This window comes from Pocillopora verrucosa, chromosome 3 (genome assembly GCF_036669915.1).
Source record: "Pocillopora verrucosa isolate sample1 chromosome 3, ASM3666991v2, whole genome shotgun sequence".
NCBI lineage: Eukaryota > Metazoa > Cnidaria > Anthozoa > Scleractinia > Pocilloporidae > Pocillopora > Pocillopora verrucosa.
Window position 1 is genome coordinate 701,470 of NC_089314.1, and position 27,634 is coordinate 729,103.

Below are 27,634 nucleotides of genomic sequence, written 5' to 3' on the forward strand. Positions count from 1 at the left end.
GATCAACCTACACTTATTAAATTTAGACGGAAACGTCGACATCATCCTTTGTAAACAAAAAATAAAGGATCAAAAGTTAGATTATTAAATTGAGATTTCTACCGCGAATATTAAAATTAAACTATTATATCTGCACTGAGAAAATTGAGAAACAAATACCTTATATGCAATAAACTTGGGACACTTCCGCCCGAATCCGACCGGGGGGGACATGTCACACATCAAGCGATAAACCTCAGTATGTGGTATCCGTCCCCTGAGATGAAAAAAGAATTTAGCTTTATTTGAGGTGGTCTGAATCCGAGCTGTAGAAATGACAAAACAGAAAGATCTATTGGCTACATGTATGTCCTTACGTGGCACCAGGATCGTACTCAGACCAGACTCTGACAAACTCATCTAGATGATGAGGGCCAAGAATCGACTCGTCACGTGTCAGATACTCGAAGTTGTCCATGATGACTGCTACAAAAAGATTTAACATCTGAAAGACAAAACATCGCAGATGTAAGACTCTGTAAAGTTAAATGGTTGGCTGAAAACTGTAAAAGAGAGATTTGTTCTTGATCAAAAGGAAACAGACGCAAGAAATTTCCACTTAACGAAAAAAAAAACATTTGAAGTGCACGAAAAGACTGAGTTTGAATGGATTGGATTTTAGCGGTGGCAGATCAACAAAATAGTTCTTTCCCCGCTGTTTCCAAGTGAAATTGGAATTGTGTTGTTTTTGGTCATTGAGGAAACCATGAACTATGATAAACGCTCTCGGATGCGGGATGAGAGCTATCAGCAAACTCAGGACACATGTCATACCAGGTAGGGGAATCAAAACCGTGGGTCACAACTGTAGGGGATAGTCGCTTTTAGCGTGACAGGGCAATCCTTACCAACCAAACATCAAATGCAAACTATGACTGTATATCATAATGGCACTTCATAAAGAACAACTGAGAAAAATTAAGTAAAACCACGAAGACTTGGGAGTCGGCGACGTTTTTAAAGTCTTTGTTCATGTAAAGTAAACTGGTTTCTTGTTATAGTTATATCCTGAAGATTATTCATTGTACTTACCAGAAACGTGCAAAAGAAGTAAAAAGTGCAGAAGTAGATTACTGATGCAACAGTGCTGCCGCATGTTTTGTTTTCATCAGAATCACACTTGGCATCGTCAAAACAATGTAACATTATTTTATGCCAGTTCTCGCCTGTGGATGCTCTGTAACGATAAGAACACGGATGCTAGCGTGATAGAAATGAATTGTCTTATTTCTAACGTCAAGTTTGAAAACAGCCCACTTACCGCTAGTATCTGTACTTGGGAGTGTGGCTTTTGCGCGATAATAAAATGGGGATAGACACAGAAAGCGCTTACCTTGTCTAAATTGCTTCTCGCCCGAAATGATAATTATTTACAAACCTGAATAAAACTTGAAGAGCCATGAGGAAACTCCTGAAATTATTATGGTGGTTGATTTGCCTGCTCCAGTCTTCACTCAAACGAATTCTACCAAATAACTTAAACAGAAAGAATGGAATTATCCAATCATAATTTGGTTAGTCTTTTAATTATTCGCTTAACTAATCAAAATCTGCTCAGGATCTACAACAGGCGGATCTTGTATGCGCCATCCAGCCGATACTACTTCCTTCAAAGCTGAAGGGATTTCCCATTTGAGTGCTCTTATTCAAACCAGCTTTGCTGCTACCGCGAAGCTTGCAATTACATGTCAGGAAAGGAATAAATCAGTGCTGGGAGATCCCGCAGACCATACATTGAGACACAAATTCAAGCACAGCGACAGACTAAGGGCTCATGTTCCCAGGGTTCCCACTTCACCCTATACGTAATAAAGTATGATGATAAAAACACTGTTTTAACGTTACCTGCATCCCAATAACAGCATAGACGAAAAACAACATGCCGATTAAGATTACCACGTATGGGAGAGCCTAAAATTAATAAATGAAATGACTCATGAAAATTGATAACTTAAGTACGGTAAAAACACTTACATGCTAGTGCGGTACATTAGTTAGAGGGCATGAAATCAGCGACACAACTGAATTACCTTGAAGGACTGAAGAAAGGTCCATAGCAGTATCCTTATAGTGTAACCTTGCCTGAGTAGTTTTACCAGCCGTGCAGCTCGAAAAAGTCGGAAAAAACTCGGGTCTATCGGGAGTGCATTGTTGTCCTCTTTCGACTTATGAGGAAAAATAAAACGAAACGAAACGATATAATTTGCTGAGGTGCGTTAGTAAAAAGAAAGTCCGCATAGACTGGTGGAAAATATATCAAAACACGCAAATATCGTGACAGTGAGACACAGGAATCCTTATGTTATTAAGATAAATTGTTTTGAAATGACATGAAAAAACCAAATGTGATATGAATTAAATTTATTTCTACTTACATTGGTGAACTCTAGGATCACTTCGACCAAAGTTGTGATTCCAATGATGAAGTCAAACACATTCCAGAAATCCCGGAAGTAATTCTGAAAATGATCACAAATAGATATTTAGCGTGTTTAACTGAATGAGAGACGAATTCATGTAAAAGTAATACTCAAAGGTTTCTCTCTCTCTGAGTAATCTTGAGGATTTATCATTTTTTTTGTTATTATATCTTCCACTTAGTACGTGCCCTATGTTTGGTCAATTTAGCGATTGTATTTCACTGTGCTAAATTCAAAAGTTTGTTGGAGTTGGAACATTTCCCTCAAATTGAACCCAGCGATTTAATAAATATCACACTAACCTCGTTTTCCGGTCCCTACTGAAAGTTACGGAGCCTCGTTTTTTTTCCGTTCGAATTCATAGCCCGTTTGCTTATTTTTTCTGCTCGTATTTATGGCCCGTATGCTTCGCCCGTTGGCCATAAAGCCGACAGGAAAAAACTCGATCTGTAACTTACAGTATGGAGCTCGAACTCGGTCAGCTAAAGGGCAACCAAAAGAAACTGGGCAGGGTGCAGAATGAGGACGACGTGCGAGATGTATGGCAAAGTGTCGTTTATATTTGCCCATCGTTAGACGAAGTACGGAATGCAATGATGTTCTTAACCTGAATTTTCTTTTGAGAAACAAAATGCAACGGAGGAAGGTTTTAAGTGAGCCATTCTCACCTGTCTAAATGCTATTAACTTCAAAATAGCTTCTAACATGAATACAAATGTGAATGCATTGTTCAAATAGTTGAGGACCTTCTCATATCCAGGACTAGCGCCATCATACTGCAGAGAGATACACAATGCAAAGAGGCAAGTGTGGTAAATAATTTGTGGGCGTGGCCAAGGAGTCATTAAAGGATTCATTTGGTCACCACTTCCTTCATCGTCAAGGAAAGAAATAATTAGTAATAAAGCGACCTGATACACCTTTTAGTTTGTGAAGCTAATAACAATAATTAAAAATTAAGTAACCACAACCCCAATGCGTCTTTTTAGGGCCGTACAAACAATTTGTAAAGAAACAATATGTTAATAAATATAGTGTTTAAAAATCCCAACTGGCCGGAAACAGACCAGTTAGCTATTTTCAAAGAGCAGTTAAATCCAAGGTGTAGCTGGGTGGGGGGTTTGAACCCAGGACCACCAGAAGAGAAGTCCAGCGCTCTTAACCGCTCGGCTACACTGGCCGCACTGGCCACACAAAGGGGCTGCGAAATCAGGGCGCGGCGAGGTCGTAGGTCCTCTTCTAGCTTGGTTGGCCGCCACTTTCATTTTATTAGAGCATGTAACGCTGGGTAAAGCTCCTCAAATGCTTTTATGGTGCCTATGTAGCAGCACCCCTCCAAGTCTTACAGAAAAAAAGCTGACCCTACCGCTATAAGACTGAGAAATTTACCAATCGTACATCCAGAGGTTATATTTTTCAATTATCAATTAGGAAAGAAGAACATTTATCAAAATTTGAAGTTGAAAACTAATTATCTTTAAAACTTGCACTTCACTTCTGTTACACAGCGGAAATATTGAGTGGTGTTAGATATATCAGCTTTCTTGATATGAATCTCTTACCGAGACCATAAGAACTATCGCGTTGAGGACAATCGTGGTCATGATCAGAATCTCGAATGGTTTGGAATCCACAACTTTCCATACTTTATAAAAGCACGTGCTTCTGTTTTCTGGCATGTAGCGTTGTCTTGGTTTAGCTGTCATTGCAAACTGAATGCAGTCTCGCTGGAAAGCGATAAAGATAGAGGAGATGAATGATAACTTTGCTTTAATCTTTTGTGCCTTCACTTAGTACTTTTATGAATATTTGCCAAGCTGTTCTGAGTGGTGCCAACAAGAAAAATTTGTTTATCAAAGAATGGCATCCTTAATTGGCGATAATTTTGTTTATTCTCAGGACCCTAATGTAATGATGTGAGGAAAGATAAGATGCTACTTTCTCCTAACACTGTTGTTTAGAGTAAATAAACCTTTGACAACTTCGAAAAAAATGCCTTTTTCGGCTTAACGATGAAACGATCAGTACTTGTCATTGTCTAACATAGGACACTAGTGTTCAAAATCGGACATTAGCATTTGTGTGAAAGGGCTACCCCTTAAACTCACATGAGTGACCAAGAAAGAATTACTCCTTACAATATAAATACAATATCAAGTTAAAAAGTGAAGCGGATAAACAATGGGGGATTATCAGTTGATACGATATCAAATTCTCCAAACTTACATCATGAGAACTGTATCGCCGACAGTAAAGAGAATTACTAACGAGATCTTGGGAGTGAAAGTGTTAAAACTAAACGGGGATTACCTGATTCCTATCGAGCTCACAGCCGTCCATCTCCTTCTCACCTTGTTCTTGGAAAGTGACGATAATTAAAGCTACGAACATATTCAAGAAGAAGAAAGAAAAAACGACAACGAAGCAGACATAGTACAAGGACATCTGTATCTGGTAGTCTTTGATTGGCCCACGATCCTCCTTCGTCGCGTCAATAGTATTATGCATGCCTCTGTAAAGGGAAAAAAAGGTCCCGTTTACTCGAGGGGTGGATAAAGCAACTCACTGGATAGATCTTTATCCAGTGTATAGTGCAGCAAGGTTTGTCATCACTTATCCGCTGGATAGCGATAAATCCTTTGATTATCCGCCCTTTGAATATCTGAAGATTATGCAAATCCAATTAAATTTGATGGACTGTTTCTTCTTCTCTTTTTGCTTGTTCCTCATTTCAAGCAATCAGTTCAGCAACTTTAGCCAAAACTCCATTTTTTCATTAATTTGTACACCTCATTCGATGGTATAACAAATGATAAGAGCGGTCGAGTGACACGACAGAACTACAGGAAGCTCTACAGGAAAAGAAACTTACTGAGGCCACCCCTCCCCGGTGGAGGAAGAAAACAGAGCCAACATGGCGTTGGGCACGTTGTCAAAGTGAAACTTGTGTTTCATCCACTCTCTTGGTGAAACCTGTATTAAAAGAATATATGCCGGCACATAAACAGTTATGAGCCCAAAGTAAGACCATTTATCTGCCAGGGGCAAGGTGTGAATAACTATTTCTCCTCTAGATCGAAGAAAAGAGCAAGTCAGACATGAGATGATAAGAGTTGATTCATGATATTTAGATTAGGTAACAACTTTGCTTTAAGAACAGCTGACGCCAGGTTTCCAGATTTCGGGATGGTTGTCTGAATGCCTACATTAACATCAAACTGATAATGAACTGTTAGCTATGTTTTTTGACATACTCACCGACGCAACAAAACAATTTGATAACTTTGTTTATAAAATTTCTAAGAAGCTATCTTAGCTATCCACGAATGTCTTTGTTCACAAAAAAACTAGTTAGAGACTGAAATAATATCATTTTGATAAATTACCTCAAAATTCTTCAGACCAATTTTACTGTTTAGGCCCAAATTGTACTTGAAATAGTTTCCTCTGCAAAAGAAACAAATTAACCATACAAGGTAAAACCAATTACCCCGAAAGTAAAAAGAGAACAATAACTGAACGGAAAAATCAACTAATCATTTTAAATTAAAGCATTTCAAATGGTATTGCGTTGCAAATATAATTTGAAAAGCACTTAAAGCCGCAAAGCTCAACCTGTGTGCGACTGTAAAAAAAGTGACGAGGCGAAGGATAAGGAACAAAAACTGTTGAAACGAGTTTGTAGAAGAAATAATGGCATGTTACGAAAAGATCACTGACAAATAGACACCAACATTCAAGATATGTACTCTTTGACAAAGTAAAAGAAAATGAATCTTTGAAGCAGTTTACCCTATATGATTAGCGTGTAACTTTAGAAGGAGGTGCACCGATAACAACACGGTAAATACTCACTGACAAGTTTCACGTGTCATCTTGGAGCGATCCGTGCAGTGCCAGAATTTCCCCTAAAGGAACAAAAAAGGTCACCACTGACGTGCTTTGAACCAAGAGGGGACCAAACGAGCATACTTCTGAAATACCTTCGATAGGCCCTAGTTCAAAAATGGTTGCACTCAAGTCTGTTTTAGACCCGACCTCTGATGCCGTGGGAACAATGGTAATTAGAATCTTGGCGAGTGTCCTGGGTTGTTTACGTTTTGCTGGGCAATGGATCGATGCCTCATTGGCATCACGTCAGAAACGTTCATGACACGTTCTTTTAAACCTCAGGGATTTCCCTAATCATATTTGATCTAATTAAAACTTAAGACAGGGACTAATTAACTATAATACCATAACTATTTTAGTTTCTTGGTTAAAAATCGTTGTGCAGACGTTACTGTTAAAATGAAAGCAGAAATTTAGAAAATTGCAAATGCGATGATTTTAGGGTAAAACAAGTGTACGAGTTGGTTTTTTAAACCTTACCTTGAACAGTTGCACGCCAACCACAGCAAAAATGAAGTAAAACAGTAATGTGATGAGGAGGATATTGCGGACATTCTTTAGCGAGTACATCATACACTCAAAAACAGCCTGAAAATTGTAATAAGTATTTAGCCAGGCCTCATACATTGTCTCCTTTATGAACTTATACAGCCGCTCCATTAATAAAACGCTTTTCAAAAGCTATTTGAACTATGTGGTTCTATTACTTAGGCGAAAACAGCGACTTTCTAAAGCAGACGAAAATTTCAAGAACAACATATTTTCCCGAATCGGAACATAGTTAGTTGTTAGATTTTAAATTTATTTGACTAAAATTGACCGTATTTCAAACAAAAACCAAAATAATCATTGTTTCTTGTAAGTCGTGTATGGATCCCTTAAAGAAAAAAAAAGGAAAAACAACACAAACCTTCAGTTTCTTTGACTTGTTAATGGCCTTCAAGGGTCTGAGCACTCGCAAAACACGAAAAGATTTGATAGCGTCTTTTTGTAAGTTATCCCGACCACTGCTTCTAATGCTGAAAAAAGAAAAATATACTATACAATTTATAAAGGCCGCTTTCAAGCAGTTACAAAGCACAGTGGAAGGTTTCGCTTTAATCCTAAAATAAGGAATGGGACGTTGTGGAGACTTTTACTGCAGAGCTTCGGAATCTCCAGTGACGCCCGTAAAGCTGAGTTGCAAAACCGAAAACTTAGATTTCTCCCTCAATAACAACCCTTTTAAGTTTGAAAGGCGTAGGGACAAATTGCATGCATGACTGCAAGATAATGCCGTAATAATCCACTGATATTGGATCCAATTTTAAAGAAGGAAGCAAATTCTTACTCCAACAGCAAGGCAGCGATGTTACAGGCTACTACGAAGGCATCGATTATATTCCAACCACTCCTCAAGTAAGATCCTTTGTGAAGGATTACTCCAAGGTCGACCATCTGTGGGAAGGAATTTAGAAGTGGTAGGACTTACAATAAAAACATTTATTAGACAAACATATATCAACTACCTAGCAATCAGTGTCAGTTGCTGCGACGAAAGGTTAACGCTCAAAACGTCAACTTTTCAAACTTTCGACTGTCAATTTTCATTATGAACTCAGTTGAAGAAACCTATTGTCATGCAGTACTCCCCACCGACGCAGCACCTTAGAACTTTACCCCCTTTAGGTACCAACTCATTTTGCTTTTATCATTTGATCTTCAGAGAAAACGGTAGAGAATTTGAAAAACGATAATCTTGCAGCTCTTAAGATATACGCTGTACCACTGCTCATTAATTTCTTTCATCGCCTTGGTTTTCAGGTGTGACCTTCATTACCTTAACGAGAACTTCTAGAGCGAAAATCCCAGTGATTCCATAGTCAAAATACCGGATCACCTGTCAAAATAAAATGTAGACTGATTTGCAATATTTTTCCCTTTAGAGCTAGAGGGTATTCAAAGAATATCACGTGACTTACACACCTTGTTTCTCGGTGCGTCTGGGTCGACTGGGTCTTCCACTGCTAACAAAACGCTGCTGACTAAAATGACTGCCAGAATGAAGTCATCGAAATATCGGAGATTGACTACCCAATGGCAAGCTTGGCGAATACTGAAATTCATTACAAAAGGTGAAATATCAAAAAATAACGTCCTGAAATTTGAATCTTTGGGTAGATGTGGACTTTGTCATCACGGCGCCTTACTTCTAGTAAGTCCGTATAGCGAGTGGTTTCTGCGAGAGAGTGTACCTCATCCTCTCTTGTTTTCCATCTTACTGGAGGTGGTTTGGACTTATCATATTGCACCATCCGTTTCCGAAGAATGGCATTCACCCTCACGGTTTTTATCTTAATCTAATGGATCATCTCCAGCAAAGGAGAGGAGAGCGAGCACGTCAATTTCCACCCATGAAAAATCAAACGTGCGTCGCAATGAGTTAATCAGAAAAACGTGCCCGTCATTTTAAAATAACAGCCACAAAGCCAAAATGCTGTAAAGAGGGCTGTACACTTCTAAAGCCTTGGACATTATCTAATCAACTGAGGTTGGATCAATTGTCAGTTACAGGTGACTGTGTAAGTTGCTTCATTACGAATTGTGATTGCCTAAAACAACGGGATGTAGAGATTCATTCGCAAGCCTGCGAGCAGAATTCAGTCTTATAACTTTCTTTTCCCTTGAAAAAAAACATAATAACAAATGTGGATAGTTTGTATGTTACTCACGGATTATCAGGACCAAAAATAAACATGGAACTCTTTCGTATGATTGGTACATTTTTGTGCACGTTACGCCTCCGTATGATTCTTCCCGCATCACGCAAGCTGAGCAACGTCCTTCGAGGCACGGTTTGCTCTGAAAGATGCAACACGATTAATTTTCTCATTATTTCTCATTGACAGGAAAACGAGGAGACGACCTTCTTCGGAAAAAAAGGAAAGAAAAATATAGGAAAAGGAAAAAACTTTGTAGAGCCAGTGTTTCCAAGCGGCATGGAGCACTTAATTTGAAATATTGAGATGCTAAGTTCAAACCCCCCTTTCTGCCACTCAGCTGGACCTTTCTTCGCCTGGCTCCTATGTTGCCTAAAAAGCCAATCAGTTGCCTCCCCACCATAAGGGCTTTTCAGTGATTTGCTCACTTTTTTCATTATTCATTTACAGTGCCCCAGACTTGCAAGGAGGTGCCAAATATAGCCATTCTTAAAATGTATTTATTTGTCCCTCATAGTACTTCCTCATTCCTAGAGCAGAGGATCTCTCCTTGCACAGATCAGACAGTGGAGGTAGGGGGATGGATTCTTTAAGAAAGAGCTGTCAGTATCGTGGGGTAATTTACTACTTGTCTAAAACCAAACTTTTTACAATAAGATTAAATACGACTTCTCAACTTGAAGTTTCGAAAATGTACTCATCTTAAAGTAGTTTATTTGGCACAATTAACCAAAAAAGAGAAAGAAAAAATCATGCAAAGAAAAAAGATATAAATAAATGTACAAAAGGAATAAAAAAAATTGTGTTCTGTGAATCAAATCTCTCCCTCCTTCCATCAAAAATTCCTGGATCCAACCGGTCCACCCCGCCCTAGGTGTTTTCCTTACCTGCCATATCTCCCTCTTCATCCCTGTCTGTATTTCCTCTTTCCCTTGAGTTACCGTTTAAAAAATTTCCGTTTGATGCTCCAAGGCAGCCGTTCCCATCCTGAGAAATCTTCACCTGGTGAAGCAAACGTAGAAATTGAAAAATAAGAAAGAAATTTAATTGAACATTTTTTGATTTTTGTGAAGCTTATTGTCAACAAATTCAATAAAATCCAAGCTGCCCCACCCTTAACGCAGACTTCTTGTTCCATCGTGCGCCTCTGAAATGGAAATTTGGAGAAGCATCAAGAAATGGAAAAAAGAGTGATCATCTTTCCAAGTTATCAAACTAAATTGCTATAGTATGATACAAAGGCTGGTCGTGAAAGTCGTGTCTGACATGTCACAACCATCGAAACTTACTCAAAATGGCCCTGATCAGGTAAATTTTGGAACACGCTTTTGCACTCTCACTTAAACTCTTTGTGGTTAAAAAAACTGGCGCCCCGCCTTGAGTAGTGCTGTTATTACCATAAAAAACGATGCTTTTCAAAAGTGCTGCAGTGAAAAAGAATAAACAGATAATATGGTGCTTCCTCCCAACCGCGTATCGCTCTTGGTAGAAGCGTCGCATGACATCCAAAGCACCGCTGTGAACGAGACTAACATACATGCCATCGGACGCAGTTTACCTTTGACCACTGATCTAAAACAGAGGGAATGATTAGTGCAGCCTCAAATATTGAACACAACAAGGCCCAAGCCTGAGTTTGGTTCTCAAATTAAGCTAGGCCAGAGTGAAAGAAGGATAGAGCGTTCAAAAGGTGGCATTGCTTCCCTTTGACAATAAAACCCTGACCGGTGCTTTATCTACACGCAATCGTAGAGGGAAGCATCATGGTTGTTTGTTTTTCTTTTAATCAAAGGTTCTTTTAGTGAGCATTGCTTACCTTGGAGAAACATGATCCAAAGACGGATATACTGGCTTCATGTTGCGAAATGGATTGTCGTTGTCGTTCTTATTATGGCTGATTTTTCCTAATCCTATAAGGACGGGGATCGTTCGGGCCTTGGCCCACCCGTCTCTACGTTTTTCCATTCGTTTCTTCCTCATAGCCTCCAGCTGTAGTTGCTCTTCCTTTTCATCTTGCGTTACCGCTTGAGCGTTCGCTAAGTTATCCACTGCTATGGCTAAAAACACGTTTAGTAGCGTGTCTGAGAGAAGCTTGGTTAGGGAAGGTAATTTTGTATGAATAAAGCGTAGCACATGGAGAAAATTTTGTTACAGTGCTCGGTGTTTGACATCCCTTGATGTGGGTTACCAGTCGAATATAAATAACTGAAAGAAAGCTAGCAGTGGTACATCCACGGAGTGTTTCTTCGACCATTGAATTCCAGGTCTAGATGGGAGGCTAGTTTTTTATTTTTATCACAATGTAAATCATTTGATGGCTTTGCATATTAATTTGTACAGTTAAGGATACAATTCCCAAGTATAACCAGAGAAACAAAGTACAAAGATGACAATACTCCCCAGATCTTATGCGGGCCTCCTGATGCAACTATCCCATCATTCATAACAGTATTCCAATCTTCTCCCGTCATAATCTGAAATTATGAGAACAAGAAAATCGAGCTCAGTGAACAGGAAGGTTTTAAATTGTTGAATGCACATTAACTATGTATGTCAGGTAAAAGAAATTATCTCATATTAACCTGAAAAACAGCTAACATGGCTTTCAAGAAGTTGTCAAAGTTGGTGCGCGGAGCGTCCTGACGTTCACTGAACCTGTGAATCAAAACATGATTTGTCAGGAGCTGTCAATCAAAAATGCTACTTGCAGCAACATTACGTTATCATATTAATGAAACAAGAAACCCATTCAACCTTAGTACTGCGTTCCTTAACTACAACATCAGTTGTTGCTTTCGTTATTTAAAATTTAGACCTAAAGAGCCATCTTTACTTGGAAGGTTGTTTGCTCTTGTCACTATCGCGGGACAGAGAGAAAATGAGTACTGCGAAAGGATTAGGATCTTTTTGGTCGCTCTTTCAAATTGGGTTTCAATGCACGAGCTCATATCCGCTAGACCCGTTGGTATCGATTGTACGAAAGGACTCTGGCCTCAGCCAGTTCCGTCAGTTGTCCTACCAACTAGGTTACCAAAGAAGATTTATTTGTAAGTGGCGTCCCAGATATTGTCAAGATTAGCAGTGGTCTCACTGTTCACCAACAAAGTATCTGTGGTCAGGACACCAATCGTTTTCAGTGGGTAGAGCATCCAATGTCGAGATCGGAACTGCAAGGAAGACTAAGATTTCCTACAATCGTTGCAAAATGTTGAAAAAGTCGAGCATAAAATGTACCCTTTTCCTTCCTTATTTGACTTACTTTCCTCCAAAGAGCTGCATTCCAAGAAGAGCGAATATAAAGATGAACAAGAGAAGAAGGAAGATGAGACTGAGGATTGATCGCATGCTGTTTAGTAGCGAGGTTACAAAGTTACGCAAAGATGCCCAAAACCTACAACCAGAGAAAAAGGCAAGTAAAACATGGTCATGCCAAACAACGCTTTTAGATCGAAAGTGATATATTCAAAACCAAGGAAACAAAGAAAACTCAAAGTGAAAACAATCTAAATGCGAAAGCGGAGGAAAATGCAGGTGACGAAATTACGATAGATTAAGAGCCACCCATTGAGCCCTCGGCTTATAATTGTCCTAAGTCTCTCACTCTTAAAATCTGAATACTGATTCTCTCAGTTGCTGTCGATGCATTTCTTTGTTTGTTAAGGGCTTTAACCTGACAATATCCCTGATGAATGATCCGGTTTTTTCCACCTGATTCTCACCACGATTCTGTTCAGCAGTTGTAACTGTAGGGAGTTAAACTACCCGCCGAGAGAGAATTGTCTACGTCACTTTATTGACTTTGAATCTAGTGGTATGATTTCTTTTCCATGTATGAGCAGGATCCTGAGATAGTTGATGTATGCACGGCTCTGCCAAATTTGAAAGTAATGTGTGTTTCGGCTCACCTTGTAAATTTGAAAATTCTAAGAAGACGAAGACTTCGCAGAACACTGATACCAAAGCTATAACTTGTAATATTTTGTACGACTATCTCGACAATTCCTCCTAGGACAACCTGACGAGAAGAGAAGAGAAGAGGAAAACAGAAGTTCAGTGATTTCAAATGCAGGCACAACGCAGTGACATTGAAAAGCTCGAACTAGGCCCTCTCGATCCTAAGTTATGTGCGCCTACTTTTCAGCAGGCCACGGCGTCTCATGATCTCGCTAAAAAACACGTGACCAAAAATCCCGAGAGCAATGAATTGGGTATCCTTCGGGTTTAGTAACGTAACAAATTTTTCCTATTTTCAGGAGTACTTATTCAATAGACTTTTTCCAGCTTACCGCACAATCAAATCTGTTAAACGCAGACTTGAAATAAACTCTGGGTCCCAGGCCATACATTTTTAACAACATCTCGGCTATAAATATGCTAAGGAAGACGTACTCTGAAATGGCTGGAAAGACCAAAACACAATGATTACCGTGTATGAAGCAAAAAATGAACTAAAAAGATATAGAACGGAGGTTTGGAATGAGAGACCAGTATTAGAACAAATAAAATTGTACAGGGAGCCAAGGAGATCACAAAGTAAATTAAGCAAACTTCACGAGCGATCGAATCACGATTGATTTTAGGGGTTTAGAGGAAATTTTTCCCACGCTCGAGAACAGCATCTTTCTGTGCTAGACTACTGAGTTTAAAATATACCATCTTCTTAATTCAATATATTCTCACAAAGTTAAGTTTCGAAATTACTAATGCTGGAATTAAAGTGCAAAATGAAAAGCCATCGTGGTCTCGCAAGCTAAGAGCTCAACGAAGAAAGGAAGGGAAAAGAGAGAGTAACGGTCATATGATGAATATGAGAGAAGACGGGCCGGACAGGATAATACTAGTTCTCTTTTATGACGTACGGACCTCACTTCTAGGGTTCGTGTGACATGACCTCGAACAAAATATTTTGTCGTCCAGCTCTCTTACTCAGTCAGTAAGTGCATAGTATGTTATCCTTCACCCACCTTGAAATCTCTCCAACCAATCAGGTTGCCCGTAGTGTTCAACAGACATAAGTACAGTGTTGAGGAAAACACAGACAATAACTGACCAATAGAATACTTGACTTTTAACCATTTGACGGACATGGATCCGAAATAGCTTTTCCTTCTTTTTAAGTTTCCGCATTGTGCTGGAACTGCAATGAATCGGAAAGACTAAATCATGGCATTTTCTAAAACTTTTAAACCCTTAGTAGAATGCAAAAGTTCAAGAGATTATAGCGTAATTCTTCTCTTTCTTTGGTCTCCGAAGTTCGATTTTCGCTTCAAGTATCGTTTGTATGGCTCGTAACAGTATCCGTACCTTTCAGACCAGTTTTCTGATTTATTTCTGAGATATTTGACCATTTCTCCGTGATCTTCTATCAAATGCATGATGGAGTCTGACAGACTATAACGCTTCTTTAGTGGATCACGTGGACCACCTGCATGGAAAAGGAAGATAGATTCAGTTCAAGGAGATTTAATTGAGAGAAGTTCTTACTACCGCAAACCAGGCAATGTAAACGAATCAGAACTTGGAACTGAATCACAGGAAATCACAGCTGGTATTTGATAATGCATTAAGCTAATATCGTATGGAAATGATTCTGTCAGCGTAAAGTATGACCTATAACAGTAAACCAAGCTCAATTGGAAGTCACCAGCACATAGTCATCATTTTGTTGTTGTTGATGTCTTCTTAGCTTTACATATATAGTTTGCAACAGGCACAGCTGTCTATAACAATCCCATAAACAACGCTCGGCTGTTAACAAACTATTTTTTTCATATATCGATTGTTTTTAAAAAAGCTGCAACAGAACTGTCCCTCTTTTCTTACATGACTTTGAAAAAAAGGTTAAGAAAACATATTCAAAAAAATATTTGCAACACCGCGTACCTCCTCCTACTCCATGTCTCTCTCTTTCCTCTCGTAAAATAATGTCCTCTACAAAAAAGGAAAATATAAGTCCATGATGAATTATAGATACCATGCCTCTTGTTAATTTCACAAAAGTTTGTAGTTTGGTGTTTTGTTAGAGGACTTCTGGAGGTTTGGCCTCACTAGAAGTTCCCCCCTTCCCTCCTGTACGAGTTTGCCACCCTGATATAAAACAATTTCGCCCCCATCTTGGCCAGTTCGTCCTCAAATCTTTCGACTCGTTTCCTGACGGCGGAACTTATTACTATCATAATTTATTTCGATCGTCACGCAATTTCAAAGGAAAAGCTCGATCAACATAAGAATTCTTGGCTGCCTTAACTAACGTACGTCTACCGCACCAGCAAAGCCGCTAAATATAGCCGGTCGTTACTTAACTGGTTTGACACTGTTTATTTCAGTAGGACTGTTACAGTTGACGCTCTGTACGTCTCCTCTTAGTAATTGGCAGAAAATGTGACTTAACCAATTTTTTTAATAGCGAACGCAAAGGAAAAATTCTTACCTGCCCTCCCTATCCAGTCTGTGTACGCATTGACTTGTCTTTCTATTTTTTCTCGACTGCGATACTTGAAAAACGTTCGTCGATTTTCGGCTCTTTCTCTCTCTTTTGCAAACTCACTGGAAAGATATGAAACAATGGCATTGTTACTTCACCCTTTGATAGGGATTTTTAAAGCAGAGAACCTATAGAACTTGCGACTATGCTTGCAAGATATACGTTAGGTCACGGTTAATTAAATCGAAATTTTTACGCCAAGTGTTATTGCTGTCATAAATTGTGTTGACAATACTTACCCACTCAAGACACCAAGAACTAAGTTGAGCATAAAGAATGAGCCAATGATAATTAATGATATATAAATAATTGATGTGACCACACGTGTGTGATAATCTCTTGCATCGTAACTCTGCAATAAAAAACGATAAACAGGTAAATTCTTGTACCAGGATGATTTCGTTATCAGACAAATCAATCGTGAAAATAAACAAATCAGCATAGATTTTCGAATTTCTTGTCAACAGAAACGGTACCCGAGTTTTCTCGGTTGGGATGCCATTACAAGGCAATCAAACCTAAGCATTTTCAGTTAGGTGGACATTGCAATACCTTTACATTGCGTCTATTTCCTGGTGAGAAGAGGCCCTCTGGATATTGAGTGCTGCGATCGACTGTGACGTCGCGAGGAGTGTTAAAGTCACATACATCGAAAGGGGTTCATTTACAGCAAGCGAAAATTTCCTCGTTGAAAATTTTTTTTCTAGTTGTGCGATCACCCGAATGGCTTTTTTCCAAATGCGTAGGAACAAAATAAGTTTTCATTAAAAAAAGATGCCTATCAATGTGTTAAATCTACTTACATGATACATAATATCAGTCCACCCTTCCATTGTGATACACTGAAATACCGTCAACATTGATAGAAAGATATTATCAAATGTTGTAATGCCTTTGTTTGGTCCTCTCCAAACGGATTCGTTTTTTGCACAGCTCAAACCCGTGTCACAGGGGCGGCCAACATTTTCTGGATCACTACAGACACGTGGGGTGGTGAATTTAGGGTCCAGTTCACCTGAATAAATTCATGAAAACATAAGTAGTCTTAAGATGATGCATCTGTAGCCCAAGGGATTTTCAATTGTGCGAGCGAGTACTCGTCCGCAGTGGCCTGGGCTCGACGCCCCAGCTTGGCGTCACACGTGGTTTGAGATTTTAGATTGCTTATGGTAAATGGAGCTTTCGTCCCAAACTAATTCGCCTCTCTATGAAAGCCTTAAAGCATCCAGAGAATTGGGTTGATTCTAACAGCCTCTCTATCTTCAGAACAACGCTACCTATTCACTGTGGTCTGGTGTATTTATCATAGTCTCCATTACGCTCATTATTCTTGGTAGAAATACTGTTTGTTAAACATCCTTGTGATTACATGATTATGACTCTTGAATGGAATTGAAATAGTAAATTTTTTGCAATAACCCATACTCGAAAATACCTAATTTTGCAATGATTTTCATTCTCGCCCTCGCCCTTTTTTCTCCTTTTATCTTAGATGTTTCTGACTTTTGAAGTTAACTTGTATTGCCAACCTTAACTGAGGCGTATTTAACAATTATTCATCAAAGTTAAGGTGAATAATAATTGTTTTAGTATGTAAAACACATACAAATACCAAAAAATTAGTTTATTTCTTTCAATATACCGAAAAATGGCAAAAAATTCAATTCTTGACGCACGATTTTGTCTCTCCGGCTGCTCGGAGGTGAGTAGTACTCGCCATTTACTTCCGAACTAGCCAATCAGAGCGCGCGAAAAGTGCAATTCACTTGCGTGGTTTATTAATAAATAAATATATCCTCTCACCTGTCGTTGTATTGTAACAGGTCAGCTGAAACTTGCCTCTAAGAAGCTCTAATCCTATTATGGCGTAGATTACGATAACAAATAAAATCAAAAACAAAATCTGCAGCAGAGGGATCATGGCTCTTGCTATTGACTTCATAACTACTTGAAGACCTGCAGCAAAACAAATAACATGCAGATTATGATTTGAATTGAATAGGAAAGCATGGTCAATTTTTGGCCTGTTGGAAGAAGAGAGATGATACTCCTCTCGTCACAAACGTGAAACAGAAAATGTGAGCCTCATGAGGAATCGAACCCAGATCTTAAGACAAATGAGAATCCTAACAAAAAGCACTGATCATCAACCTCCGTTTTTTGCCGTTAGATATGAGTGCGTTGTGCCTTTTAACCAACCCCTAATCTTACCAGAACATTAACTATTTTTACAGAGCTGGCAGGCCTGAGAGGTTTATAGTTTGCAAGAAGAATGATGTTTCAGTACGATAAATGATCTATTCATTTTAGTTTTTAATTCTAAATTGCGCATTGAGGGACAATAAATTTAGACTTTGGCGAGGGTACTGAGTCACCAAGCCGTATCTTTGCTCTGATTGGCCAAAGTCAGCACTCGTCCCAGTCCTGGGCGTAAAGAAAAAAAGACAAGACAAAAATCTGTCCACTCACTTGGTATTCCAGAAACGATCTTAAGTGGGCGCAAGACTCGCACCGCTCGCAGAACTTTAAGCGACTCCGACTCTTTCAAGCTGTTGCTGTCACTTCCACCAGAGATCTCGAGATCTGATATCATGCCCACCAACCTACAGAGTATAACAAAGTTCGTTTACCTGAGTCGGAGCACATAATAACAACGATAAAATATTGATTATGGAAATACGACAGGTATTAGGCCCAAAAAGAACTGATTTCAAAGAAAAAGACGATAACATCGACCAATGATATCGTCCATGGCAAGAAAAATAACCTCTCCTTTAAACCAAAGTCGTAAATTTTTTTGCAAAACAAACGCAGGCGAACTATATCAACCTTCGTACATATTGTCTCTCGGAAAATTCGCGCGAAGCTTTCGATAGAAAGTTTGAACGCATCCACGAGAATTCAATTATCGTGGGACAAAAGTTCGCTGGTGGCTAAACAAATAACTTAGAAAAAGGACTCCCCCTCCACGAGGGATATGGGCCATTTCCGTTCAGTAATTATCTTTTATCCGCTCATACTTTACAATCTGAATAATATTTTATGTGTTTTGGTCTTCCTTTTATCAAGATCAAACCAAAAACTCGTTTTGAAAAGGGCAATTAGAAGTTTGCGTGAACAGGAATGATGAAACTATCTATAGCTGAATAAGTAATTTTATACGAGACGATGCATTTACAGATTGCAAAGTTATTATATCACAGAGGCTTCGCAAAATCATAAAACTGGATCGTTAACAGAAGGAAGAATATACGATGGGTGCGAGATGGTTGATAAACTACACTATTTAGTTGAAAGCTTTTTACAATCTATTGAATAAAATCAAGGAATATATAAAGAGTTTAGAATCTCTCGATATAAATGATTAACGTTGCCGGCCACGCGAACTTGTCAATCAAACTTACAATGCAAGCACTAGCATCCAAATGGTTTCTGTGCATCAAAAGCGGAACAAATAATTCGAGACAAAATGAAATTGTAAAAAACTTAGAAGGTTAAAAAACTTTGGATCTTTTTAAAAGACGATATGTGTGCTGGACGAATATCACCAGCGCATTTAAATTCATGAGAAATAGAGTCAGTGTTAGGAAGTAAGGATATTGATAAATCATTTTCATTAGAGACGAAGCCGATTGAAGTTCATGCAAACAGATTGCACGATGGGAAATAAAAGCGAATAGTTAGTTATAATTGAAGGAAAATCTTAACTGAACTGAAATAGACACCTCTTAAAGGAGGTTCTAAGTGATTTGAGATTTGCGTCGCTATAGCGACATCCAAGTCTTCATGGAGTTTGTATTTCGTCGGTTAACCACTTCAAAAAAGGAAGTCCGTTTGATAAGGCTGGGAAAAAAGTCCATTGTTAAACCCACGACGAAGAGAAGTTTTCAAGCAAAACTAGAAAGCGAACTCGTACAATCTTGAGATTTTTTATTTATGGGGAGACATTAATTTCCCTCAGACTTGCAGGAAACTAAAAATATGTACTACGCCAGTATATCGAAGGAAAAGGAGCTGATGGAATTAGGGCACGACTCTATGACAAGAAAATACTCTTTTCATTGCGGTACAAAATAAATGACTGCTAATGGCCTGAGGGCAACCGGGACAGAGTTCGTAATCCGAGTAATTAGCAATTAAAGAAATTTTAAGAAAGCAAACGAAGGGAAAAAGTCTATCACATTAAGGCATCAAATTATATAGATAAAGATGAAAACTCAGCACGCTTCCCTGCGTTGATAGACAGAGAGAGGTGACAAGTTACTTTCTGTTATGAAACTTAATCATATTTTTCGCGTAATGATTCATAAATTGGTTATGTTTCATCATAAAGTTTGATCTTCGATTTTAGCTTTCCGTATTCATGCTGGTTTTTTCCTTTCTGTTATTTTTAGTTCACACTTCCTGTTGCTTATTTTAACAGCCATCTTTGCGTCACCTTTTTACCTTTGCGGAAACTACTTTTAAGAATATACCATCCTTTTTTCATTTTCGTTGTCTTGTTAAGATTCGCTTTCAACCAGGAGAGAGGGGAAGGGGAGGGTGGCACTTTTATTTGTAGGACGGCCGTAGATCTGTAGAACATCGTAATACGTGATCAAATTGATTAGTATCTCAATATTCCGCAGCATGTCATATCAGTTTGTTGCGACGTCTTAGGAAGTTTTTATCGGCGAGGATGAATTCTCCTCCAAAAATTATCAGCTCGTTTTACTCTAAAAGAAATACTTTCTACGAGCATCTGGTAAAATAAAGCTACGAGTAGAAGGTCAGTCAGTATAAAATGACGTAGATGCTCATAATTAAATTGGGTTTAACAGCCGAATCCTATGCTGCCGGGAATATGTTGCAAGGTTTCTTTTTCACGGGTTTGCAAAAATAGGTCAGATTATGTCTACAGGTTAAAAAATGGTTTTCATCATGCATAGGTAGAAATTTCATTAGCATTGGGTATAAAGTCAGTAATCGATGAATGAAACACTACTCGATGGACAATCTATCACGGACATTTCATCAGTTGCTTAAATTTAAATATCAACAGCTTCCGCATATTTCGTCTTCCGTGGACAAATATTCCACCCGTAAAAAGGGATTTTTAAGAAACAAATAGAAAAATTGAATCCTCTGAAGTTGCATAAAAAAAACACCTTTCAAGTCTTTTCTCTTCCTGAAATTAAAGCTGGATCAACAGAGGGCAAAATTGTATTTAAATTAGCTTATCGTACCAGCACGTAAATAAAGTCTTGTCACTTTTTTTTCCTTCGTCAGTAGCCTATTCTTATCCTCACACATCCTTCAGGTGACTAACACCTTTAAATATTTACCTAGCTGTCTTAAAACATAATTGAACATACGTCGGTAGTCGCGGGGAATAAAATTTTTCAGCACTTGATTTCCTTTTGTTTCAAGATAAGCAACCTTTGATAGGATCTAACCTGACATTTTTCATTTTAACAGTTATTTAACATGAAACGAATATATATTGAACCAAAGAAATAATTGCCAGATCCACCTCGCACGGCACTAAGCCTGAAGGTTTTGCAATTATGTTGCTGCCTTTGACAGAGAATGATAACTTTTTAATTCCCATTGTTCCTGGTAAACTTTCATATACTGATGATATGAAACTAAAACAAAACGCCAAATTCTTCAGCGAGGACAAATCCATATGTGTCACAAATAATATTGAAGCTTTTAACCCAAAAATTCCATGGCACATTAACTATGTCAAAATACAGCAATTGGTCTTTATCCATAAATAGGCGTGGTTAAATTGCGGGTTAGATAAGTTTTCTTTACGCTTTTTTTCTTAATTAAGCGCAGTAACAAAGGCAGGAGACAATCTCCACGAGTTCTTTATATTATTTCATTTTCATGTACTGAAATAACCTTAACTTAAGCTGTTGGAGTTAATTTCTTTTTCCTTCCTAATTTTTTGTTAGTAGATCTAATTTGGATTGGCTGAATTAGCGGAATACTTAAAACAAGAGGGCAACTTGTCGAAAGAGCGTTCGTTTGTAAAATGAAAGAATCGCCCATGGAGTGTTTCTTGACGTGGTTTATTTTGAAGTTTAAATAGGCATGTTGAATTGAACAAAACAGAATAGCTTATGCTCTGTCAAGATATTGCCATACATTAGCTTAATCTTTGGAACATGATAATTCTATTCTTAACTCCTTTAAAATGCTAGCAGTTACGACGCTAAAAACACGAAGACTATATATATTTGCTGTGACTTTGAGGGAACCTTTACGGTGGCTAGAACACTGCATCAGTGTCTTTCTGGGAACGAGGTTTTACTTACTGAAAATACTCAACTTTTGATTATGACAGAGTTCCATTCAACAATCGATAAATCTAACAGATGAATTTAAGGAAATAAACTTTTTAAGTGTCTTATTCACAACTGTGTTAGGCAACACGCATCGCATACCATTAATTTTGTGCCGTAGAATATTAGACAAATAACATTGTGAAAATCGATCGTAGTTGGTTTAAATGATTTCATTCTTTTTACTTTATGATGATACACTTACGTAATAATGGTAAATCGAGCGTTTTCCAGAGAAATTTTATTGTTACTGATAAAGTCGTGGAGATCTGAATGGGCTGACATTCGGTTAGTATCATTTAACTTCAAACGAAAGGTATTTGATCTAAAAATAACATGCAATAAGTTTCTTGTATCTGTTGATTTATCAGTATATGTATACACGTTTCGTGGTTGTTTTTGTTGTTTGCGACATCAATGTCATAACAGTACGAGGTGCTACATATTTACAACATAATTGTCGTCCTGTTCAGCAAACGCATTGCTTGCTTAGTGTATTTATTTTTATAACGATTTATAGCCAGCGAAGTGAGAGCGAACTCTAATAAGACCTGCCGATGATTTATCTCTGACTGAACGTAATACATGGCCCTTTTATGATTCACTCCAACTATTCTTTCATGCACAACAGGGGTCTCCAAAATGGCGTCAAAAAGGAAGACATTAAAAATCGCTGGTAAGATTGAGCTCCCTGGCCAAAAAATGCGTTTCAGTTTTAAACGCACACCTCGCGCGCTCTCCGCTTCGAACGAAATTTCCGGCGTAGATGAAAATGACAACAAAAGCAGCTGAACGAAGAGAGAGTTAATATTCGCAAACTCTACTGTCGTTTAGATAAATAAAAAGGGCTTACCCAACAACGACCACCACAAAATCCAAAATATTCCAGCCGTTTCGCAAGTATGCATCCTTATGAAGAAGAAATCCACTGGCGATGATCTTCGTTGCAGCCTCGATGCAGTAAATTATGACGAAGTACTTCTCAGATTTTTCCTTAAGAAAATAAACGAAAACGTTTTAAGAATTACACGTACATAAATTTGTTAGTTGTTCTCTCTTTTTCGTTCGTAACTCACTTTTGTCTCCAGATTTTTCGGGAATTTACTTTATAATATATTTCGTTGTTATGCTGGGCAGGTTTCCTGCTTTCAAATGGCTTCTTTAGAAAAAAAAAACTGAAATGTTTCTTCAATTAAACCATAGATTTTTCTTTGTCAGTTACTGAGGCGAAGAAAGCAGTTTCTTACCAGTTGTTCATTTCGCTCAGTTGTATCTCCATTGGGTAGCGGTTCATCTAACATCAGAACAACGCAATTTACGGCGATTGTCAGTAATATAAAATATTCAAACTTCCTAAAGCAGAGTTCAGGAAAACAGCAATACAGCAATCAAATTGTGAAATCGACTAAATAAAACTTCGTATCAAATCATTTTCTAAAGCGAAATAAAGTTAGAGTGCCTAAGGAACAGAAGTCTGAAGCTAATTCCTCGAAAAGATAAAATGAAAGGAAAATTTTATATCAGGTTCAATCTGAAGAATTTCATGTTTGGAGTAATCGTATTTTCTATCGTGTCAGTATTTCCCTGTGACGCGCGAGGAAAAATAATTTCACGCTAACAAAATCAAAACAAAATTGCAAGCGCCTCTAAAAGCTGATTGCGAACAGACTTAGGGCACCGCAAAATTAAAATTACATCAACCTGAACATGAGGTACCAGAGAGACACAAGGTAATATAGTTAAATATAACACAAGTGTCAGGAACAAAAGGGAATAACTGATGAAAATTCAAGCAAAGATATATTAGGGATGATGATGATGATTTTTTTAAGCTTCTCAGTAAAGGATACTTGGATTCGACGATCTTTTTGCAATAGAATCTTAGAGGATTGTCTTCCGGAAGGCAGAACAGCGCTTTCTTTGAGCGGTTGGCATCATCGATGACTTGCTCTCCGTAAGTGGACATAGAACGATATTTACGCTGGAAAACCTCTGTTGCCGCTCGGAGCTTGTTTTCCGAATTCTTAGTGAGATCCTTCGCCTCATCGGCCATCGAAACATTTGGACTTCTATTTCGTCGTCACCTGTGACCCGAAAATAGCGCGTCATGGAAAGTGAGCAGGGAATATTATTCATTCATCAAAATTCATCTTCAACGAGAAATCACCGAAACACAGCGCATTAATTCAGAAAAATAGAAAAGCCGAACGTCTGGTCATGTAATTTGCATATGACGTCCGCCAATCAGCATTTAGTTCTTTTATTACTCAATGAGGCTGGCTATCGGGATTTGTAATTGATGTATACAGGAGAATTGCGGAAACATGGGGCACTTTATGCCGTAAATACAGCTGCCTTATGATATCATATTAACGGGTATTCCGTAAACGCTTGCTGTCGCTTAATTTGAAAAGCTTTTCAACCGAAAACTGAAATGATTCAAGCGATGTCTACCGAGCGCACCACTGCCAAGGATTCCTCAAATTTGCTCGTTTAAATATGTAAGTAGAGAGACACAATAAATTTCATATTATAATCAAGAAAGATTCTGCCTCGAGGATATTGAAATTCACACCTTCCACAAATTTATTTGAATCTTCATAAAAGGACTTCGAGCCTCAATCGATGATCTACGTAAGTTTGAAGACTTCGACAAACTTAGTATAGTAGTATTGATTGCTCTTTCGAACATCAAAGTTTATTACGAAATTTTAACGGTTGAATAAGTTTCATTTGTCACGAAGTGTTAGGGATTTAAAAATTCATAAAACGAAGCCTTAACATGCAAACTAATGGAACTGTAGCAAAATCAGTGAATACAAATATTATAAACACCAAAACATTAAACCGAAGGTATTTGAGTTTTCATGCTTTCATGGTAAACAAAGAATCAGTTACTCTTGAAGTTCGTTCAAAATTGGTTAAAATTATTTTCCCTGGGCGCGATCTCTGCAAATTGAGTTGCCTTTCTCAAGAAATATTTTCAATAATTGCAATGGTCTCACACAATCAAACATGTGAAATATTCATATTATAATCTTGGTATGAAATTAGATAACTAATCGTGTTTTCTTGAAACAGGAAGAAATACGCCTTGATTACGTTTCGCGCTATCTAACAGAGCAAGTGCAACTATTGATAGAAGTAATTCTCATACAAAGAATACAGAATTTACACATAGTCCTCTTTGTTTAGAATAGTTTCTAATTGAGAAAGGTTAGGTTTGTGTGTGGTTAGATTTAACTTAATGCCTTAACCGGAATTAAACGACGTTGAATATGGATTTAAACCTCCGAATTCGAAGAGACGTAGAACATTCGGCAGTTACGTTTTGTATTAATGTATAAGATCGCAGACAGCCCCATTTCTTTCTGACTGCTAGTCACTAATCACTCTTTCCACTGACCATGCTCTTGGATGTTTTCTCGAAGCACCGACCGGAGTTATGAAAAGCAGAAGAATTTTCTTTTACAATCGTGGTATTTCAAATCCTGAAAGTTTGTCTAATCGCTTCTTCAACCACCATAAATTTCATTCTATGTACTGGCAAAACCACATGAACTCATGAAATAACTTTAGCAACCTTAGAACCATCTAATAAGCCAAAAGTGTTTGAAAATCTCTTCACTTCCGAGTTGTTATTTTAACGCAATCGTGACCTTCTAGTGTTCTATTTATCAAGTCTAATTGTTCTACACTGCCTGTACACCTACTTTTAACTTGAAGAATAAAGTTTGGAGTTTCCTAATCTAAGATCTGCCGTGTGTTTGGGGCTGGCTTTGCACGGTTTAAAGGATACTGTGTATTAAACTAAACGTCAATCTTTAATGGAGAAATATGCCCTGAAGACATGCACATTTTATTTCCACCTCAAAGAAGAATAGGCGAAAATGTACTTGTAGGTACGGTTTAGTATTTTGAATAGTATTCTAACTTTTCTGAAAGATTCTGCAAATGTATTGAAAATTAAATGATGGTCGGCGCCATTTTGAGAAAAAGCAAAGTAACCTGGCCGGACGCACAAAACTGCAACGAGCGGTTCTCAAACAGCTGCTGCTTGAGTTATCGGAGGAAAAAAAAATCATTATCTAAGTCAAGAACGCCTTTTTGTGCAGCTTTCAGTTGTTCACACCGAGTGCCAAGAGATGTAAAGAAACAGAGTGAGACTATTTTATATCACCCGAAACGGGCCAGGTTGAAAAGCCAAAAAGTGGCGGCGTTCCTAGTGAAGGTTAAACTTTGGCACATTTGAAGACAAATTTGGAGAAAATTGACAATTTTCATGCATGTTTTCAATGGCGGAGATGAAAATCCCGGAATTTCTGACGCATAACTCTCTTTTAGGGAACGCAATAGCAAATACACATTCGAAAATACTTTTTTTCGCATTCTTGTACTTGGATCATATCACATTATAACTTTTCTCTTTTGGAACTGTACGATTTGTGCATTTGAAGATATCGTCCGGTAAATGAATAAATATATTACATAGATGGATAGATGAGTAAACGAATAAGCTGATGAATAAAAACATATAGATATGTATATATATTATCGTATGAAAAAATAAGTAAATGAAAGAAGGAAGAAATAAATCACTCAATGGATCAAATTATCCACAAAGTGTTTTTATCCTTCTGTTTTGGAAGTATGTGAATGTTTTCTATCCATCCCTGATCTTCAATAAGAAATTCCAAACCTGATGATTTTAAACAGTTACGCTGGCTTGTTATAGATCACTAATTACGTGTTCCGCCCTTGAAATTCTCACTTCATCCACCATTTTCAATCATTGTTCATCAATAGCAAGAATAGAAGTTCAGGTGGGGGGTTGGAGATTAATTTTCAGAGCAGATATTCTTATAACATTCCCAAATGTTGTCTAAAGGCATGAATAGCTTTGTAAGAGAAGCGTTAGATCGCCCTGATTGGAAGTTTTTAATAAAGGAAATGCCTCTAGCTGACACACCATTGTTAATGATGTGATAGCTTTTACATTTGTCATCACAAAGTTAATATGAGTCTGGCTAAAACCCTAATGAGCTTTGACACCCAGCCAGACGACACCTGTCAACATCAAACATGAAGAGAACAAAAATAAATTCTTTAAAAAACTAATATCTCTATTTGCAAAGGACAGGTGGTCTATAACTGGAGATTGACCGACCTGACTGAGACGAAACTGTGAAGTTAAAAATCCAGACATGTTTGTTACAGCTTGTTTCATCTCTGCACTAATATTAGACCAAAAATATAATTATTATTAATATTTTTCATAACATAAATTAGCATATCGCTTGCCGTTTTTCGCAATTAGACGAATGATTGCTAACATCTAATTATGTTGAGAAAATAATTTGTTCTGGAAAATAATTAAAACAGGACGGATTTCGTCTTAAATGAGAAAACTATCTTAATTATTAGATCAAGAATGTTAAGAATCAAACTTAAATATTAAAAACATTTTTCAAACTGAACCAACTTTGCTAATAGTGCTTTCTGCAATAATGTAAATTGTAGACATTATACATTTTAAAACAAAGAGTATTCTGTCATCTTCATTTAAAGTATTTGACAAAAACACATTGGATATTTCTTTACCGAGATAAAAAGATAATGAAGGAACAAACAGGAACAATAAGGACCGAGTTGCCTGAGTCACGAAGTTTTTACCAAAGCTGTTTTCAGGTTTAGATGGAAACGGAAAATAGTACGTCTGTGATCTATTTCTGAACAGACACGCAGCATCAAAGAGTCTATTTGTTTTAA

At 37.8% G+C, this 27,634-nt stretch overlaps 1 protein-coding gene across 3 annotated transcripts in view; it reads right to left on the bottom strand.

The window, feature by feature from the left end:
- The window catches only part of LOC131769635 (voltage-dependent calcium channel type A subunit alpha-1), a 33,147-nt gene extending 6,501 nt beyond the window's left edge, over positions 1-26,646 (bottom strand). For 2 of the 3 annotated variants that reach the window (XM_059085367.2, XM_059085368.2), the window contains exons 1-38: positions 23,716-24,017; positions 23,113-23,218; positions 22,719-22,858; positions 18,003-18,136; positions 17,337-17,489; positions 16,337-16,548; positions 15,773-15,885; positions 15,480-15,595; positions 14,933-14,980; positions 14,354-14,474; positions 14,014-14,186; positions 13,336-13,448; positions 12,955-13,064; positions 12,309-12,440; positions 11,632-11,704; positions 11,400-11,523; positions 10,866-11,130; positions 10,163-10,196; positions 9,937-10,051; positions 9,062-9,191; positions 8,316-8,445; positions 8,170-8,229; positions 7,681-7,787; positions 7,261-7,369; positions 6,831-6,938; positions 6,315-6,367; positions 5,846-5,906; positions 5,332-5,432; positions 4,770-4,971; positions 4,022-4,186; positions 3,128-3,235; positions 2,415-2,498; positions 2,070-2,204; positions 1,885-1,950; positions 1,418-1,515; positions 1,072-1,216; positions 357-484; positions 160-256 (exon numbers count right to left, since the gene is read on the bottom strand). In XM_059085367.2, the coding sequence (XP_058941350.2) occupies positions 160-256; positions 357-484; positions 1,072-1,216; positions 1,418-1,515; positions 1,885-1,950; positions 2,070-2,204; positions 2,415-2,498; positions 3,128-3,235; positions 4,022-4,186; positions 4,770-4,971; positions 5,332-5,432; positions 5,846-5,906; positions 6,315-6,367; positions 6,831-6,938; positions 7,261-7,369; positions 7,681-7,787; positions 8,170-8,229; positions 8,316-8,445; positions 9,062-9,191; positions 9,937-10,051; positions 10,163-10,196; positions 10,866-11,130; positions 11,400-11,523; positions 11,632-11,704; positions 12,309-12,440; positions 12,955-13,064; positions 13,336-13,448; positions 14,014-14,186; positions 14,354-14,474; positions 14,933-14,980; positions 15,480-15,595; positions 15,773-15,885; positions 16,337-16,548; positions 17,337-17,489; positions 18,003-18,136; positions 22,719-22,858; positions 23,113-23,218; positions 23,716-23,918 (4,572 nt within the window). In that variant the 5' untranslated portion in view covers positions 23,919-24,017. Of the gene's footprint in view, positions 1-159; positions 257-356; positions 485-1,071; positions 1,217-1,417; positions 1,516-1,884; positions 1,951-2,069; positions 2,205-2,414; positions 2,499-3,127; positions 3,236-4,021; positions 4,187-4,769; positions 4,972-5,331; positions 5,433-5,845; positions 5,907-6,314; positions 6,368-6,830; positions 6,939-7,260; positions 7,370-7,680; positions 7,788-8,169; positions 8,230-8,315; positions 8,446-9,061; positions 9,192-9,936; positions 10,052-10,162; positions 10,197-10,865; positions 11,131-11,399; positions 11,524-11,631; positions 11,705-12,308; positions 12,441-12,954; positions 13,065-13,335; positions 13,449-14,013; positions 14,187-14,353; positions 14,475-14,932; positions 14,981-15,479; positions 15,596-15,772; positions 15,886-16,336; positions 16,549-17,336; positions 17,490-18,002; positions 18,137-22,718; positions 22,859-23,112; positions 23,219-23,715; positions 24,018-26,564 lie in introns of those variants that run through there. The other variant, XM_066164612.1, reaches the window with a different exon arrangement.
- Between the last annotated feature and the right edge of the window lie 988 nt (positions 26,647-27,634).